Source organism: Dermacentor albipictus, chromosome 1, assembly GCF_038994185.2.
Source record: "Dermacentor albipictus isolate Rhodes 1998 colony chromosome 1, USDA_Dalb.pri_finalv2, whole genome shotgun sequence".
Classification (NCBI taxonomy): domain Eukaryota; kingdom Metazoa; phylum Arthropoda; class Arachnida; order Ixodida; family Ixodidae; genus Dermacentor; species Dermacentor albipictus.
In genome coordinates, this window is record NC_091821.1 from 65,573,974 (window position 1) to 65,589,878 (window position 15,905).

Consider the following 15,905-nt stretch of genomic DNA (forward strand, 5'->3'; position numbering starts at 1 on the left):
CGACGATTACGATACTCCCTAATGCGAAATTTGAGCACAACTCTATACAGGTTTTCATTTCACGATATATTGAGAGAAGGAATTTGAGACCGAAATCACCGCACCGACTGGCAGTGGGCCAGTGTCGTCAGCACCTTCACAGAGGGAGGTGCAGTATGGGAATGCTGGCATGAGTGGCATCACAGCCACGACGACGACCACACCAACAGCGTTTGCACGGTTACGCCAAGGGACGGCGACAGTCAACCCTGGAACGGGCGCCTAAGAGCTGCGCTCTGATATGCTGGTGTGGACAGCCAGGTCACATTTTTGTTTCATAAATGGTGTAGGATTGGAGGTATCGTAGTCTTGGAGTCTTGGCATCAAACTGAGGGTAGCTCTCTAGCCTATGCCACCGGTGCGTTTAGAAATCGGTGGCTGGCCTACGCTACCAGATTGTCACACAGAGGTTAAGTGGGCCCGCACGAACTTTCATGGCAAATGTTGCCAACTAGGCAACGAGTACGAGGTCAGGAGGTTGGAGGAATAGAACTGGGGGTTTATTCACATGGGTGAAAAAGGGCAAGCTTATTTACAGGAAAAGGCATAATATACTCATACTGGCAGGAACATCCGAGCACAGTACACATAGCATGCAGCTACAGGCTACCTGTTAGAGCAGACTACATCGTTCTGCGAGAGCACACATCATATACTGAAGATGTCTCTTAAATACCCTCCGTCTTCCCTAGATCACTTGCTATGAAAATTGGTAATGTTCCAATCAACCAGCCCGGTGGATCGTGTTGGTGCAGCACACTGCCTCCGAAGAGGAGAAGGTTGGCACAAAGCCTATACACTACCCCCAAGCTGATACTGAAAAGGGGAATGCAAGCATACCAGACCAAGTGTTTCACTGATGACTGGGGTGAGGTCAATGGCCCAAGCTCACCAGAAGGTAAAGCTTCTCTAGGTCTTGGCATCTTTTGTTGAAGTTCTGGAAAAATCTCCACCACCTCACTCTCACGCCTACCTCTAATTTGCTGTCACTTTCAGCATATCAGTGTCGACGTTGACTCGGTGGAATGTTGTTTGACATCGGTACCGCAATGACTCCGGTCTACTCTCTTCGGCGAATATGCCAAACAACAATGGACCTATATACAGAGACAACACTACTGGACAGCTGAAGCCCTCTTTATTTCAACCAGTGCAAATGATATTCCGCTCAGGCAGTGTCCATGGCTTCACCATCTGTGTGTTTCACAATTGTCTCTTCCACCTCAATGGGAACTACTTTGGTTGCCAAGACAGCACTCGTACCCTTCTTGAACTTGTAGCTCAGGTGTCTGTGCAAGAATGGAACAATGACAATTAGCAGTGACAATAAATGGCACATTGCCAAGATGACAAAACAAAGAATTCAATAAAGTATTTTTCAATGTAAATAACTGCAATTAAGTTAAATTCATTGTGAGCACTTTGCACAACAGCAACTGTTGTACAAGAATAACCCTTTGAGGGTTTTTGCTGTACATGTATAGCACTGATCTTATGTTTGATATTTTGCATGAATTCAACACCACTGGTTGCTGTGAGGTGCTGCCATTGCTATTCAGTCACACAAACTCATTTGAAATTTTCCACTCCCCGGGGCACACAACTAGACTTGTTTACCTTCGGGTAGGTTTGTGCAAATATCAATCTTATGTTCAAACAAGGTCGAGGCAAATAGTAATTATAGCGGAATAATTCGGAAACAAATAGTTGACAAAAAAAATAAATTCTGAGATTTTACAAGCCAAAACCATGATACGATTATAAAGCATACCGTAGTGGGGGACACCGCTTTAATTTTGACCACCTGGGGTCCTTTGACGTGCACCCAATGCATAGTACACAGGTGTTTTTCCATTTCGCCCTGCCCTTATCTAAATGCGGCCGCTGCAGCTGGGATTTGATCCTGCAACCTTGGGCTTAGTAGTGCAACACCAAAGCCACTACACGGAACCACAGCGGGTAGCGAATAGTTCAAATAGCTGTGAGATTTTCATAAAACCTTGACAAAAAAGCCACACAGTGACAAATCTAAATTGGTTCTTTATGGCTTTACAAAAAAAAAAAAAAACAGGTTGATCTCTGGAATCAGTTTATTTTCGAAGTGCTGTTATTCAGATATACTTGTGCAAAAATTCAAGATCAACCTTTCTTACAACTCCAACAGCACAAAACATTTGTTTACAGGCTCTTTCTCACTGTTGTGCTTCAGTCTACCTAAAATGTTGTGGTGGTTGAGGCCACTGCAGCATTTCATGTTCGCCTGTTGTTATGATGCTGTGAAATGCGGCCTTAACTGCACGATGCCGGCACTTTATTCTGTGTTGCACAAATTCAGCTTGATTTCCGTCTACACACAAGCTTAACCCATTCCATTCTGCAAGTGCACAAATAAACTTGGTAGGCACGCTCTCCACTTCTGTGGTCCTGAGTCCAGCCTGCACGTATGATTTGGAGCCCGATCAGCCACAATCTTCCAGTGACAGTTTAGGCCTACCTGCCACGGCTGCCTTGGCTCTTGGCTCTAAAACCAGCACTGTTTTGTTTGGTGTTGGCCACCAAAGTTATGTTTTAGCGCCATGTCGACGCAACCTTATTCATAGTGGCCGTATGGCTCTCGGAAATCCGTACAGCCGCTGCAAATAATATGTTCCAATAATTGAGCAGCAGCAGAAATTAGTAGGCAAAATGTAAATGAAGTTGTCTGTTTTGCTTATGAGCTAAGTGATGCAACTTGCTCACCAAAATTGAAGTTGTCGATTATACACATTTTAAATTTCGCATATTTTTGATCGTATATCATGCACCAAAACTTCTTTTAATTTAACAGTAAAATCGGGCTGCAAGCTATATGCGAATTTCCGACCTGAGGTGTAGCCTCATGGCACATGCGAGTTTCACCTCGTGCCGTTTCACAACAGTGCAGTTTGCACTCCTGTGAAAGCAACTATACGGCACAGTTCGCCGCCGAATGCGGCCTGCGCAGATGTGAAAACACCTTCGCCGCAATGTTTTCTGCCATCAGTGTCGCAGAAGAGGCGGACTACAGAGCCACTGGCCGAAGATATGATGCAGATTATTCGTGCATCTATGAATGGAGACTGTTTGCACAAAGATTTGGGCGTTGTATACAGTTAATTCCGCAGGTTATACGCGTGGATTTTTTCTTTCTTTCCAGGGTGGTGTAATTGGGCGTGGGGCTTATACACGAAAAAGAAAATTTACATTCATTTGTTAGGAATACTCAAACATTCAAATTCGAGCTGAGGCGAATAGCTAATATTCGATGGAATATTTGAAGATATTGAATATTCGCACTAGCCTACCTTCAGGCGCTCACCTACGTGGTCGCATGTGCATCGTCTGCTACCTTCAAGGTCTGCATAGAGGCGATGCTATTGTCTTTTACGGCCACCACTATCATGTTCCCAGTAGCTTTCCATTCACCCAAGGCAGCCGTACGCTACGCAGGTGCCATGTGTGCACGACTGTGAGCCGGTGCCCGAAGCAAAGAACAACACGCAATTCATGTGTGTTGCTTGTGACAAGGCAGGGTGCTGAGCTTTGCTTCAACGAGTGCCATAGTCTAAGAAATACTTGACATTTTTCTATATATCGGACAGCAGCAGGCATTTGTGTATACATACTGCCCGTGCATGAAACATGCTTTTGGGATATGTTTTTAACCATAAATATTGCTGTAAATATTTTGCTCGATCTATTATTTTATGGTGTGGTTGTGTGTGTCAGTAAAACCTCATTAATTTGGATTTCACGATACCGAAAAAAGTGTCCGAACTAACCAAATGTTGAATTGTTGAGGGTATCAAGGAAACAATAAAATGCTTATTATGCAAACATATTTTTATTCACTAAACGAATCAGCAAATCCTGTTTCTACAAGAGCAGTGCGAAAACTGCAATTCTTGTCATCTCGTGATTAACGATAGCATTCCTTCGCAGTGAGGCTATGGTGCGTCTCCATCTAAGACACGCTTTTTACTACCGCGTGCACATGCCGATTATTTTTTTCGCCAGTGAGCTGGTCGCCAACAGATCGTTCATCCATTACAGTCGACTCCCGTTAAAGGGACTCTGAAACGATTTTGAAGATTTTCTACAAACATAATGAGTCGTTAAGAGTAGGTCCCTCTGATCATTAATTGACGCATCTAAGTGCTCCGCGTAAAGCATGTAATTTATTATAAGGTTTTAAAAATGCACATCCCTGCCGATCGCAGCACACTGCGCGGCGGAATTTTAAGCCGCCCCTACCTATATGACGCAAATCACCCATATGACGTCAGTGAGGCGAGCTATCCGATTGGCTGACAAAGGCACGCGATCGATAATTTTTCCCACTTTATGGTAAACAAATGATGTTCGTAATAGTTGTAATGTTAGTTAATTTGTTTTTATAAAGAGAAAGTAACATAAAGGGAATGCACAAGAACAACTTTTCAGTACACTTAAGCACTTCCGGCACACAGCAAGTGTCGTCTTCTTGTGTTATAATGTGCTCCGTTCTTGACGAGAACTCCACCATCATTGTCGTTCTGTCTTTTTGCGAGCGCTTTCGTTCGATTTTGTTGCGTTGTGGACTGCAAGCGTAGCGACTGGCAATATGTCCAGCTGCGACATCGTGTCTCTCTGCAAGCCAATAGACGAGCGGACTGGCTGCAGCGCATCGGACTGCCACTATCCGATCGGCACCAGTGCGGCCGTCACTTTACACCAGAAGATTACTTATGCAATAGTGTTTTGCGAGTCCAGTATTAGGGCAAATGCAAGCGCAAGGGGAGAGGGCCTGACCACGTGACTGTGCTGTTTAAAGGGTGAGCAGAAGCGCAAATGTGAATGGTCTGCATAGTGCAGCCACCTGGTGGCATGGAGCTCAACCAGACACAGTAGCAGTAACAAAATGTATTATTCTTTGCTGCTGCTGTCAATTTTTCGCAGGAGGGTAATAATTACCACTTTGTTTTTGTAGATGTTTAAAATGTTTTACACTTGGTTAGAGAAATATTAGCTCTTTCTTTGGCTGGTTAAGCTCTGTGCCAACTCGGGTGTCTGGACCACGGTGGAGACCGATCAGGCAGCTCACGTACATCTATGCTGAAGTTCCTTCATCAGCTTGAGTTTATGCCTCCACCGTTCCGTCGAAACGTTCAACTAGTGTGTGGTTACCGGAATACTAGGCACGTTCGGCGCTGCGACACAATGCTTGCAATGCACACTGCTTCGATAGCTCTCGCTTGGGGTCGACGACCAAGGCTAGCGGAGAGGTTTCGGGCAAGCGGGGGCCGGCTCCAAAAGAACCGGAAGTGGATGATGTATGTCGCATCGTGACGCAGAACCAATGAAGGCAGAACTTAGCCCCGATCGCTCGGTGAATGAGTTGAGGAGGAAAAGCATGGCTAGGGAGGAGGGTAACTTGTAATCACTTGTAGCTCTATAAGTACGTAACGCTTCACTTAAATTGTGGTGCGAGTGTTCTGCTTAAGCTGTACCCTACGCGTCTATAAAATTTGTCCGAACCACTTCAGGGGCCCTTTAATACGAAGTTCACGGGGACCGCGACAAACTTCGAATTAAACGAATTTCCAATTAACCACAACTAACAAAAAGGGACATATTTACTTTAAAGCAGACTTTACGAAAAAAAAAATCGGTTATTGCCGTCTGCTTCTGCTTGCAGAATCTTGCTGCGGAAAACAAGTTCTGCAGGCTGTAGATGTGCCCGAGTGCTTCCTCAGCGTTGTTCTCTGCAGCAAAAAACCGCTGCGTGAGAGCAAGGCCCGCAGCTACATCAGCAGCCCGCGGTTGTGGCTCACTTGCAACGTCGTCGTTCACGTCACCTCCGTTACTAGCCAAGTTGGGCGGAACAATCTTGATGATTTCAGTGTCCATCAGCGCACCGCACATTTCTACTGTGCTGTCAATGGCAACGTAGTCTCCGAAAGGGATGTCACCGAGAGCTGCTTGAAGACTATTGTTGTTGAGCTCACTTGTGTGTGCCCCCACCCCCTTCCCCCGCTGGAAGACGAATGATCTCCTGCGGCACTTGCAATGAAACCACAGGCCCTGAAGCAGTTTGCAATGGTTTCCTCTTTAACGTGACCCCACGCTCACATCGGCATGTGGATGGCTGTTCATACACAATAACATACACTACAGTTGTTCGATACAAAATAGCATCCACTGGAGAAGATGATTCCGGTACAATACCTTTACATTTTTTATGATCCCCTGGTCCATGGGCTGTAACACCGACGTTGTATTGGCTGGCAAGTAAGCGACGTGGACGGCAGTCAAGGGCGGCACATTCATGTGGGCACTGCACTATTCCATAAGGAACAATACCTTGCAGTTCGACGACACGAACTTGTGATCCAGTTTATTTAGCCAGTCTTTAAATATGTCTGCCGTCATCCAAGCCTTCCTGTTAAATGCACAGTCGACGGGCAGCGTTTTGATACCTTTAAAACACCTAGGCTTAGCGGCCTTACCGATTACCAGCAGGCGACATCGCTCAGTGCCAGTCATGTTCGCCGCAATCAGAACAGACACTCTCTCTTTACTGCATTTCCCTCCAGCACAGTCATCGTCCTTGAAGGTCAAAGTCTTCTCGGGTAACATACTGAAAAAAAAGTGCCGTCGCGTCGGCATTGAAGATATCTTTCGGCTGATACTCGCTCAAGTACTCATGAAGGTTGTCTTCTTTCCACGTTGCACGTTTCCTTGTTGATGGATGCCCTTTCCCCACTCCCGCTTTTAAACAGCAGGTCATGACGTTGCTTAAAGCGTGTCAGCCATCCATCGGAAGAAGCGAAGTTCTCAATTCCTAGCAGTGTAGCGAGCAATAAGGCCTTCGCTGCAACGATTTCGCTGAGCGGGAGATGATTACTTCGTGCCTCCCTAATCCAAATGAGCAGTGCTTGCTCTAACTCAGGGTGGGCGTCGGTGTGCATTCAGAAATTTTGAACTAATCATTTTCAAATGCTTCGAGTATCGAGCGCTTGTTCTTGAGGAAGTTTGAAAAAGTGTTTGTCTTGATGCCAACTTCCATGCAATATCTTGCTTGGCAGTGCCTCCTTCCTCAACTTCTTTCAAAATGTTGACTTTCATCGCCAAGACAAGCATCCGATAAAGTCCGCGAGTTGCCATTGTCGCAACTGCACCCGAAATGTGCATGGAACTTCGTTGCACATGGAGCTACCAAACCCACTGGAGGAAACAATCGGAAAAGCCTGGAGCGTGCTGTTTGCACACGTACACTGTAGCACAAGGCTAATCTTGCCGCTTCATGATCTGCAGTGCTGTAGTCAGCTGCGATGGCAACGGCCCCGGTGCTTAACTTTGATGCTGTGGTTGTGGCGCTGTGGTCAGCTGCGATGCTAATGATGCCTGTGTGGCAAACAAAGCTGTTTTGCACTTTAAAAATAGCAAATTTATCGAACATTACGTTCGCCTTCAGGCATTCAATTGAAAATAACTTCTAATTAAACAATATTTTAGACTTCTAGCTTCCAATTACTGAGCGTTTTTTTCTGTTGGATTGCATGCGATACCAACGGGACCCCCATTTCACTTCCAATTAACCGACAATTCCAATTAAGCAACTTCGAATTATCGGGAGTCGACAGTACAATGTAGCTGGTGCTCTTTGTCCTCGACAGCTTTGTAATGAGTCAAAACGAAACTATTCTTTGCCACAACCGCTGCAGACGCACCCGCGGCCACTATTCACGCAATCATGGATGACGACCTTGCAGTTCTGCAGGCACGCGGCAAACGCACACACCGAGTCGAAACGAAACTACCGTTTGGTGCAGCAACTACAGAGAAAATCGCGGTTGCTATAGACGCAATCACGGATGGCGACTATGCAGTTTTGAAGACATGCAACCGACGAGTAAACTGAGTCAAAACGAAGCTACTGTTTGCCAAAACCACTGCAGAAAAAGCCGCTGTCACTAATGACACGGTCATGGATGGCGACTACACAGCTATAAAGGCACACAGCCAACGCGGTGTTATGCATGGCAGTAAATGCAAGAGAAGGATCTAAAGGCACAAATAGAGACGAAGTGTTCCAGTGTTGCTGTCATTCATGTACAAGTTCCGCTGATGAGTATGGCTAACTCAACTCGGCTGCTTCGTTTTAGTTGGATGCTAGCGTCGTCTTTGCTCTTTTGCATCTTACATTTGCGGCACTCCGCACTGCCTGAGCTTTGAGAGTTGTCCTAATTACCTGAAGCGTGGCCAAACACATCCAAATTAATGAGCGTTTATTGCGTTAAATAATGCATATGCCTGATGGGACCAGAGGACGAGTCCGAAATGTACAATTTTCCTAATTAACAAGGGTTGAATAATGAGGTTTTACTTATAATGCTGGTGCGTATAAAATGTTTTTGAAAGAAAATGCTTTTATTAAATTTTTACTGTATGTGCTCACGAATTTTCAATAATTTCCTACTACTACAAACTGCAATATAAGAAATTGACCCAGGGGGCACAATTCACGCAAAAAAAAAAGTTTACTCTCAAAGCGTTAAAATATGCACACTAAAAGGCTAATCGCCTTTTGCATAAACCAAGAGGAAAGTCAAATAGTTGAAGCCACACTCTGGTCAAACTTTGTGAAAAATCATTGAAACTGTCACCTGGCACATTCCAGTGAAGAGAAGAACAAGAGATCGCAAGATGGTTGACAAGCACTACACCAATGCTTGTTGAAAATGGGCAGTGTGGTCAGCATTTCTGACATAAGCTGCTGTTAGCTCTATTCCAGACTTTGTGTATTAAAGAAATGCACTGCAGTTCTGCAGCATTCACTATCATGTGAAAAGCAGAGAGAGGGACGCATGCATGTCTACGTGGTGACACATGTGTGCTTTTCCTTTTTTTTGTGCTATCAGCACTTGAGTCATGCATTATGAACTCCTCACTGCAAGCGGAACACATCACATGATGATGTCACACATTTGTAATATCAGTTCCCACGTACCTCCCCCCCCCCACCTTCATCCGGACTTCCGGCCAGTATGAACCTCACCAGTGCCAGTCCCACCCTTTCCCATTCCACACCATGTGACAGCTGCACTGGGTGATTCCCAGAAGTGCTTGCCAGTGGCAGCACAATAATAATTCTGTGTTTCAAACGCTCTCCGTGTACAGTAAAACCTCCCTAATTTGACCCTTGTTAATTAGGAAAAATGGATAATTCGGATTTGTCTGGTCCCAGCAGGTGTATGCATTATTTAATGGTGTCAAACTCTCGTGTTAATTGTGACGTACAGTAGAACCTTATTGATACATTCCCGTTACATATATTCTCCCGGCGCCAATGTTTGCAATCGGGAATACAAAAAATGACCCAACAGAACGACAGAAAGCTGAGCTAGTTGGTAAGGATTCATGACGCAAAATAGAAGTGCAATTAAAATTTATGTAATTAAATTATTTGTAATTAATTAAGTGCAATTAAGCTTTATGCAATTTAATATTTATGGGGGAGGATTAAAGTTTACCAAGGAATTTCCTCAGCGACGCGTAATTCAGTGTCTTGACATTTCCTTGATCTTCGAACAAAATCATGTTTGTTGGCAGTACTCCCCAAGATCTGTGAAGCCGTTGCTAAACTTTCAATCCAAGCATTTTAAGTTAGCAAAAAACGGAATTGCCATGTCGTGCCTTAAGTCTTCCCTCACAAGATCCTGCATGCACAAAATGAGCGCCAGTTTTAATGCGCAGGTCCAGCGCCTATTAGAAGCAGGTTATCCTAGTGTAGCGGTGGCCACTGTGGCTGATCGCCTAAAGAAGTCGGTTTCGAGAGGGACAGACATGATTACAGAAAGCAGTAATAGCAAAAAAAAGAGTAGTGGCTATTTCGTATATTCATTCAGTGTCGCACAGGCTTAAAAAAGTTGCTAGTAGATATAATGTTAATGTTGTTTTCACTGCTCCCAATACGCTAGGTAAGATATGCGCTGCCGTACAGAATAAAAAGGAGCGGGTAAAAGGCAAAAAACGAACAGATATTTGTCCAGTGAAGCACAATAAGAATAACAGTTTTACTGACTGTCGTATGGGTGTGGTTTATAAAATTCCCCTTAGCTGCGGCCAGTTGTACGTAGGGCAAACGGGACGGTGCATCAATCAGAGGCTAATGGAACATAAAAGGTCGTTAATCAGTGGATCGCCTTCTAATCTTTCGTTACATTGCCGAGATTGTAACTGCAAGCCAGAGTTAGATGAATGCGCGATATTGTACAGGCATAAGAATGAAGATACGCGTCTTATGGTAGAGGCATGGCATATCTATAATGGTGGAAGCGCGTGCGTGAGTCAGCCTTCGATTATTTTACGTAAGGAAGAGATTAAGTGCCTTAACAGTTATCTCTCACGTAGACCAGCACGTGTACCCGATTGACACGTGGTGTTACCATTCCTGAGCATGCGCAGATGAGTTTTGTGTCTTCTTTCATTTTTCGCCTCAGTGTTCCCTTCAGTTGATAGTCGGCATTCGTGTTGTCCACTTCTCTACTCTTGTGCCCTGCCTGCACGCCTCACTTCTATTTTGCATAATGAATCCTTACCAACTACTTCAGCTTTCTGTCGTTCTAAGCTTCACTTCTAGTACTCTGAGCCCTTTTCTATGTTTCCCTACTTATCTGCACAATCCTGCTTCGTTAGCTTCCTTAATTGCGATATGTATCTTCCACGCTAGAACCATGTCGTGGTTTAGTCGTAATCGTGTTGTCCCATTGGAAGTTCAAATGATGTGCGGCTTTCTTCAACCATCAACTGGGCATGCCAGGAGGATTGGAGCTATTCTTTCCACTGAATCATGGCGCCAAGTTAGGTTCTACCAGGAGTGTCTAAGGGTCCGTTGCGCGGCCCTGGGAAACGGTTGCCTTTGGAACCGCCCCTACACCAATTGGAATAAGTTAGCCGTGCAATATGCGGACTTCCTATGGAGGATGAAGCTTCCGGAGCTTCAACAAAGTAAGAGGAAGCATCTTTCTAATAATTCACCGTCAAATAACGTACTGGTTCATGGGAGACGCCATCGTAAGTGATAACCATAGAAGAACCCTTGCTTTAGGTCCTAAGCACTGTTTTAAGCCCAACATAAAACCCGTTGACGTTTTAAGCATACCACACTGCATAACCAGGTTCGTCCCGGAAGAAGAACGCTCACGCTGTATTTCGGATTGCATTGCTAGCATTAAACAATCAAATTCTCATTTTAAGACCCCTGACCCTGTCCGACCGTTATTTAATTACCTTGTGGAGCATAAACTTAGACCATTAATATCTGACAAGGAAGGCTATTTCGTAATTATGCCAGATGACATGTTTTCAGAAAAAGTGATTTCAGCCATAGAAAAGAATTTGCAGCCGGTCAAACTCAAGCCTTCGGTAGTTAAGCAACGTGCAGTTGACCTCTTGTCAAGAAATAATCTTGATAGGCTTGTCTGTAAAGTCAAGAAAGCTAAATCCCTCACCTTAGAACTGTTTTTCTCGGCCAAGACCCATAAACAAGGAATTCCTTTTCGTGCTATAGTGTCAGAGAAAGGGACATGGCAGGTCTGTGTCGCTAGTTACCTACAGAACTGCCTAGCTTCACTAGTTTTTTCAGACCCCTTTTTCCTACATAATTCTCAGGCACTAGTTCAGTATATGAGAGAGGAAAATCCTGGTGATTGTACAGCTTTTAGTATGGATATCGAAGACCTGTATTATTCCTTGCCGCATGACGGGTTGCTAAATTCCGTAAATGAGTGCATTAAAGAACAAGTGCAAGAGTCGGCTTTTATTGACAGATGCGGTGTTTCCACGGGAGCTTTTCTAGAAATTCTTTCAATGTACTTGAAGTCGACGCTGATTGGGTGGAGAGATGGCGTTTTTCTGCAGAAATCAGGCATTTGTATTGGCTCAAAGGCTGCCCCTATTCTTAGCAACATTTACCTGAGTAAGGTTGACATCTGCTTAGAGAAAGCCTTAGGTGATAGCGTTATCAAGATATTTCGTTACGTTGATAATTACCTGATTTTCTGCAATAGGGAAGAATTAGATTCCGCTGCTACCTCAGTAATTGAGCAATTTAAACTTTATGGGGGAGGATTAAAGTTTACCAAAGAATTTCCTCAGAGACACGTAATTCAGTTTCTTGACATTTCCTTGATCTTCGAACAAAATCATGTTTGTGGCTGTACTCCCCAAGATCTTCGAAGCCGTTGCTAAACTTTCAATCCAAGCATTCTAAATTAGTAAAAAACGGAATTGCCATGTCGTGCCTTAAGTCTTCCCTCACAAGATCCTGCATGCACAAAATGAGCGCCAGTTTTAATGCGCAGGTCCAGCGCCTATTAGAAGCAGGTTATCCTAGTGTAGCGGTGGTCACTGTGGCTGAGCGCCTAAAGAAGTCGGTTTCGAGAGGGACGGACGTGATTACAGAAAGCAGTAATAGCAAAATAAAGAGTAGTGGCTATTCCATATATTCATTCAGTGTCGCACAGGCTTAAAAAAGTTGCTCGTAGATATGATGTTAATGTTGCTTTCACTGCTCCCAATACGCTAGGTAAGATATGCGCTGCCGTACAGAATAAAAAGGAGCGGGTAAAAGGCAAAAAACGAACAGATATTTGTCCAGTGAAGCACAATAAGAACAACAGTTTTACTGACTGTCGTATGGGTGTGGTTTATAAAATTCCCCTTAGCTGTAGCCAGTTCTACGTAGGGCGAACGGGACGGTGCATCAAACAGAGGTTAATGGAACATAAAAGGTCGTTAACCAGTGGATCGGCTTCTAATCTTTCGCTACATTGCCGAGATTGTGACTGCAAGCCAGAGTTAGATGAATGCATGATATTGTACAGGCATAAGAATGAAGATATGCGTCTTATGGTAGAGGCATGGCATATCTATAATGGTAAAAGCGCGTGCGTGAGTCAGCCTTCGATTACTTTACATAAGGAAGAGATTAAGTGCCTTAACAGTTATCTCTCATGTAGACCAGCACGTGTACCCAATTGACATGTGGTGTTACCATTCCTGAGCATGCGCAGATGAGTTTTGCGTCTTCTTTCATTTTTCGCCTCGGTGTTCCCTTCAGTTGATAGTCGGCGTTCATGTTGTCCACTTCTCTACTCTTGTGTCCTGTCTGCACGCCTCACTTCTATTTTGCATAATGACCCAACAGAGTTACGCTCATTTTTTTGGACGAGAAGAAAGGGGGTTAAACAAGGGGCCCGATTTTATTAATCATATCATAAGAGGCCAACAAACAATGACGTGAAGAATAACATAGGGGAAATTACTTCTACTTACTAATTGAGTTAAAGAAATAAATTAATGGCAATGAAAGTGGATCAAAAAACTTGCCGCAGGTGGGGAACCATCCCACATCTTCGCATTACACGTGCGTCTCATATGCCCATTTTTTAACTGGTTCATACGTTCCAGGAAATCACAATTTTTCGGCATGTTGCCAAACTACGATCGTATGATACGTTTTCCAGCTGTAAAATGCGCGAGGTAGGTGTGATCAGCAGTATATAGCTGCCTGCTGCAGCAGCTTCACCACAATATTTGCCAGCCCGTCTCACGTGAAAATGCCAGGGTGCACTCAGTTTCTCATTTTGGTACCAGCAATCTTCTCTGGAGTCGTCGCACGCAGCATTCACAGCTATCACCACTAATCCTATTGCGATAAGCATCTTCGCCTGTCTGTTTGACAGTGAGTTGTGCCGGCGGAAGTGTAGCACACACTTTTAACAGGCAATAACCGAAATGCGCCGCCGTTCCCTGCTGCAGGCGGCGCAATGTGGGCACCACGTTTTGCTTCAGCGGCATCCGGCGTCACCCACCAGCTCAATTTCGTTTCGGTTTCCAGTCACCCTCTTAAAACAGCACGCAAGAGGAAAACAGAAAATGTGTCTCGGGCCACTGGAGCACTACCAGCTCGACGTGTATCGGCGCCCTCTGCTGCAACGACCCACGCGACGCTTGGCATTAAAGGGAAGTTGAAGAGTTTTCCAGAAAAAATGAGTGAAGAGCTGTACGTAATGGTTTTCAACCCTCCGAATTCGAATATCACATCGAAATTGAGCGAAAGAAAGTACAAACAGATTTTACTTAGACGAAAAGCGCAGCAGCAGACTCGGGGCAGCTCGCGCGCCTCGTTTCTGCCTGTGATTGGCTGGGCGCCTCGTGACATCAACAATGATGTTCGTCCGGACCGACCGCTGCCGCCACACATGAAGCAAGGTGCAAGATGGTTTGCGCTGTGGTTTGGTGAGACGGTAATGGTAAATTTCGACAGCTGGCGTTTCTCTGAGGAGTTTGGCATTGCTCCCTACATGTATGTAGCCGGCCTCTCCAAGAAGCAAAAGATGTTGGTAGCAAGCAGTGCTTTCGACGCGAACGAAAGCGAAGTGTTAGCGTCTCCTCGTGTTAGAAATGTTCTTTGGTGAGTATGCTTTTGCAAAGCTGCATTCACCGATCTAGTGAGTTCGTTTCCGGGTAAACAATTGTACTGTTATGTTCCTGCAAGCCTCCTCGTGGAACGTAAGTAGGGGGGCGATCGTTGGCATTTGTGCGCTGCCCCAAAGCTGTCGGCAATCCACACAGACGGTTCACATGCGGGAAAAGTTTTCCGGCTCTTGTAGCACGTGTAGTGACCTTCACGAGCGCGCCATCCGCATGCTACTTGTAACCGGAGCCGTAAAGGTGGCAAATTCCGTCGGCTACGTGAGACAGCCGGTTTCTCTCTGTGCGCGAGGGGGAGTGCAGCATCCTGGCATGCGCCGGCTTTCAAACACATGTAAACTTTACCCTTGCACTGCATTATGGTCGTTGCATGTAGGCCATTTCACAACACACGTGCGAATAGAAAATTAACGGCGGTTTGCGACGAAACCTGCATCAAGGGTGGGAGATGACAAACATGTACCTTCCATTCAGTGTGCTAACACGAAGGAGCTAGCAGTAAATCAAAATCCAGGTTTGGACGAGTTCGTGTATTCATAAAGTCTTCCAAGACCAGTTACCATCCGTCCGGCCGGATTCGTCCCACCTTTGTGCATTCGTTGCCCCGACCTTTTCGCGCTGTGTTTAGAAAGCCTGCTAACAGCAAGTCGCACTTTCGCTCATTCACGCATTATTGATAAACTCTGCTAGTTATTGTCGTCACGCAAGTGGTTAGAGCACAGTACTGTTGTTGAGTGCTTGAAATTCTTTCGATTCACAGCAGCCTCCCACTTAGCTGCAAGCTTCTTGTCTTACGGGAAGTAATGGAACATGGTCACGACCGCTGGTTTTCGTGCAACCGTACGCTGCACAGAACACCGGCATGATCGGCCCACCACTTCAATTGATGCTGCGCACGTCAACTACCACTCTACATACACACAAAGGAATGCAGGGTCAAGCGAAGCAGATTATGACGGCACGCACGCAGAAACAAGCACGGTCAGGCACGGTCGCGGAGGCTGCAAAAGAACGGAACACCAGTGCTGACGTCACTACGCCGCGCTTTACGGTCTTTGCTTGAATTGTCAGCTTCAGCAGCAGCACGCGGCGCTCGACGGGGGGCGGAGTGACAGCGCAATTTTAACCAGTGATTACGTCCGCCCAAAATTTTACCTGCATGGTTTACAAGGTTCCTGCATCCGTATACGAGCGTCTTATTGAATTCGATTGACTGTTCAGTAAGCAGGAGACACACGGTACGAGTCGGCGTCAGATTCGTCATGTTGTGCTGCATGCACCGGCATGCAGCATTCGACGATTCAGGACACACGGTACATGCATTGAAACAAGCGAGCAGCATGTAAGCTCCGCCCAGATCCAGCACC

At 45.4% G+C, this 15,905-nt stretch overlaps 1 protein-coding gene across 1 annotated transcript in view; it reads right to left on the reverse strand.

The window, feature by feature from the left end:
- Positions 1-1,158: 1,158 nt before the first annotated feature.
- Positions 1,159-15,905, reverse strand: part of Prosbeta2 (Proteasome beta2 subunit) — a 44,623-nt gene continuing 29,876 nt past the window's right edge. Inside the window, exon 7 of the mRNA XM_065444916.1 lies at positions 1,159-1,328. Coding sequence (XP_065300988.1) covers positions 1,208-1,328 — 121 coding nt within the window. The 3' untranslated portion in view covers positions 1,159-1,207. The remainder of the gene's footprint in view (positions 1,329-15,905) is intronic.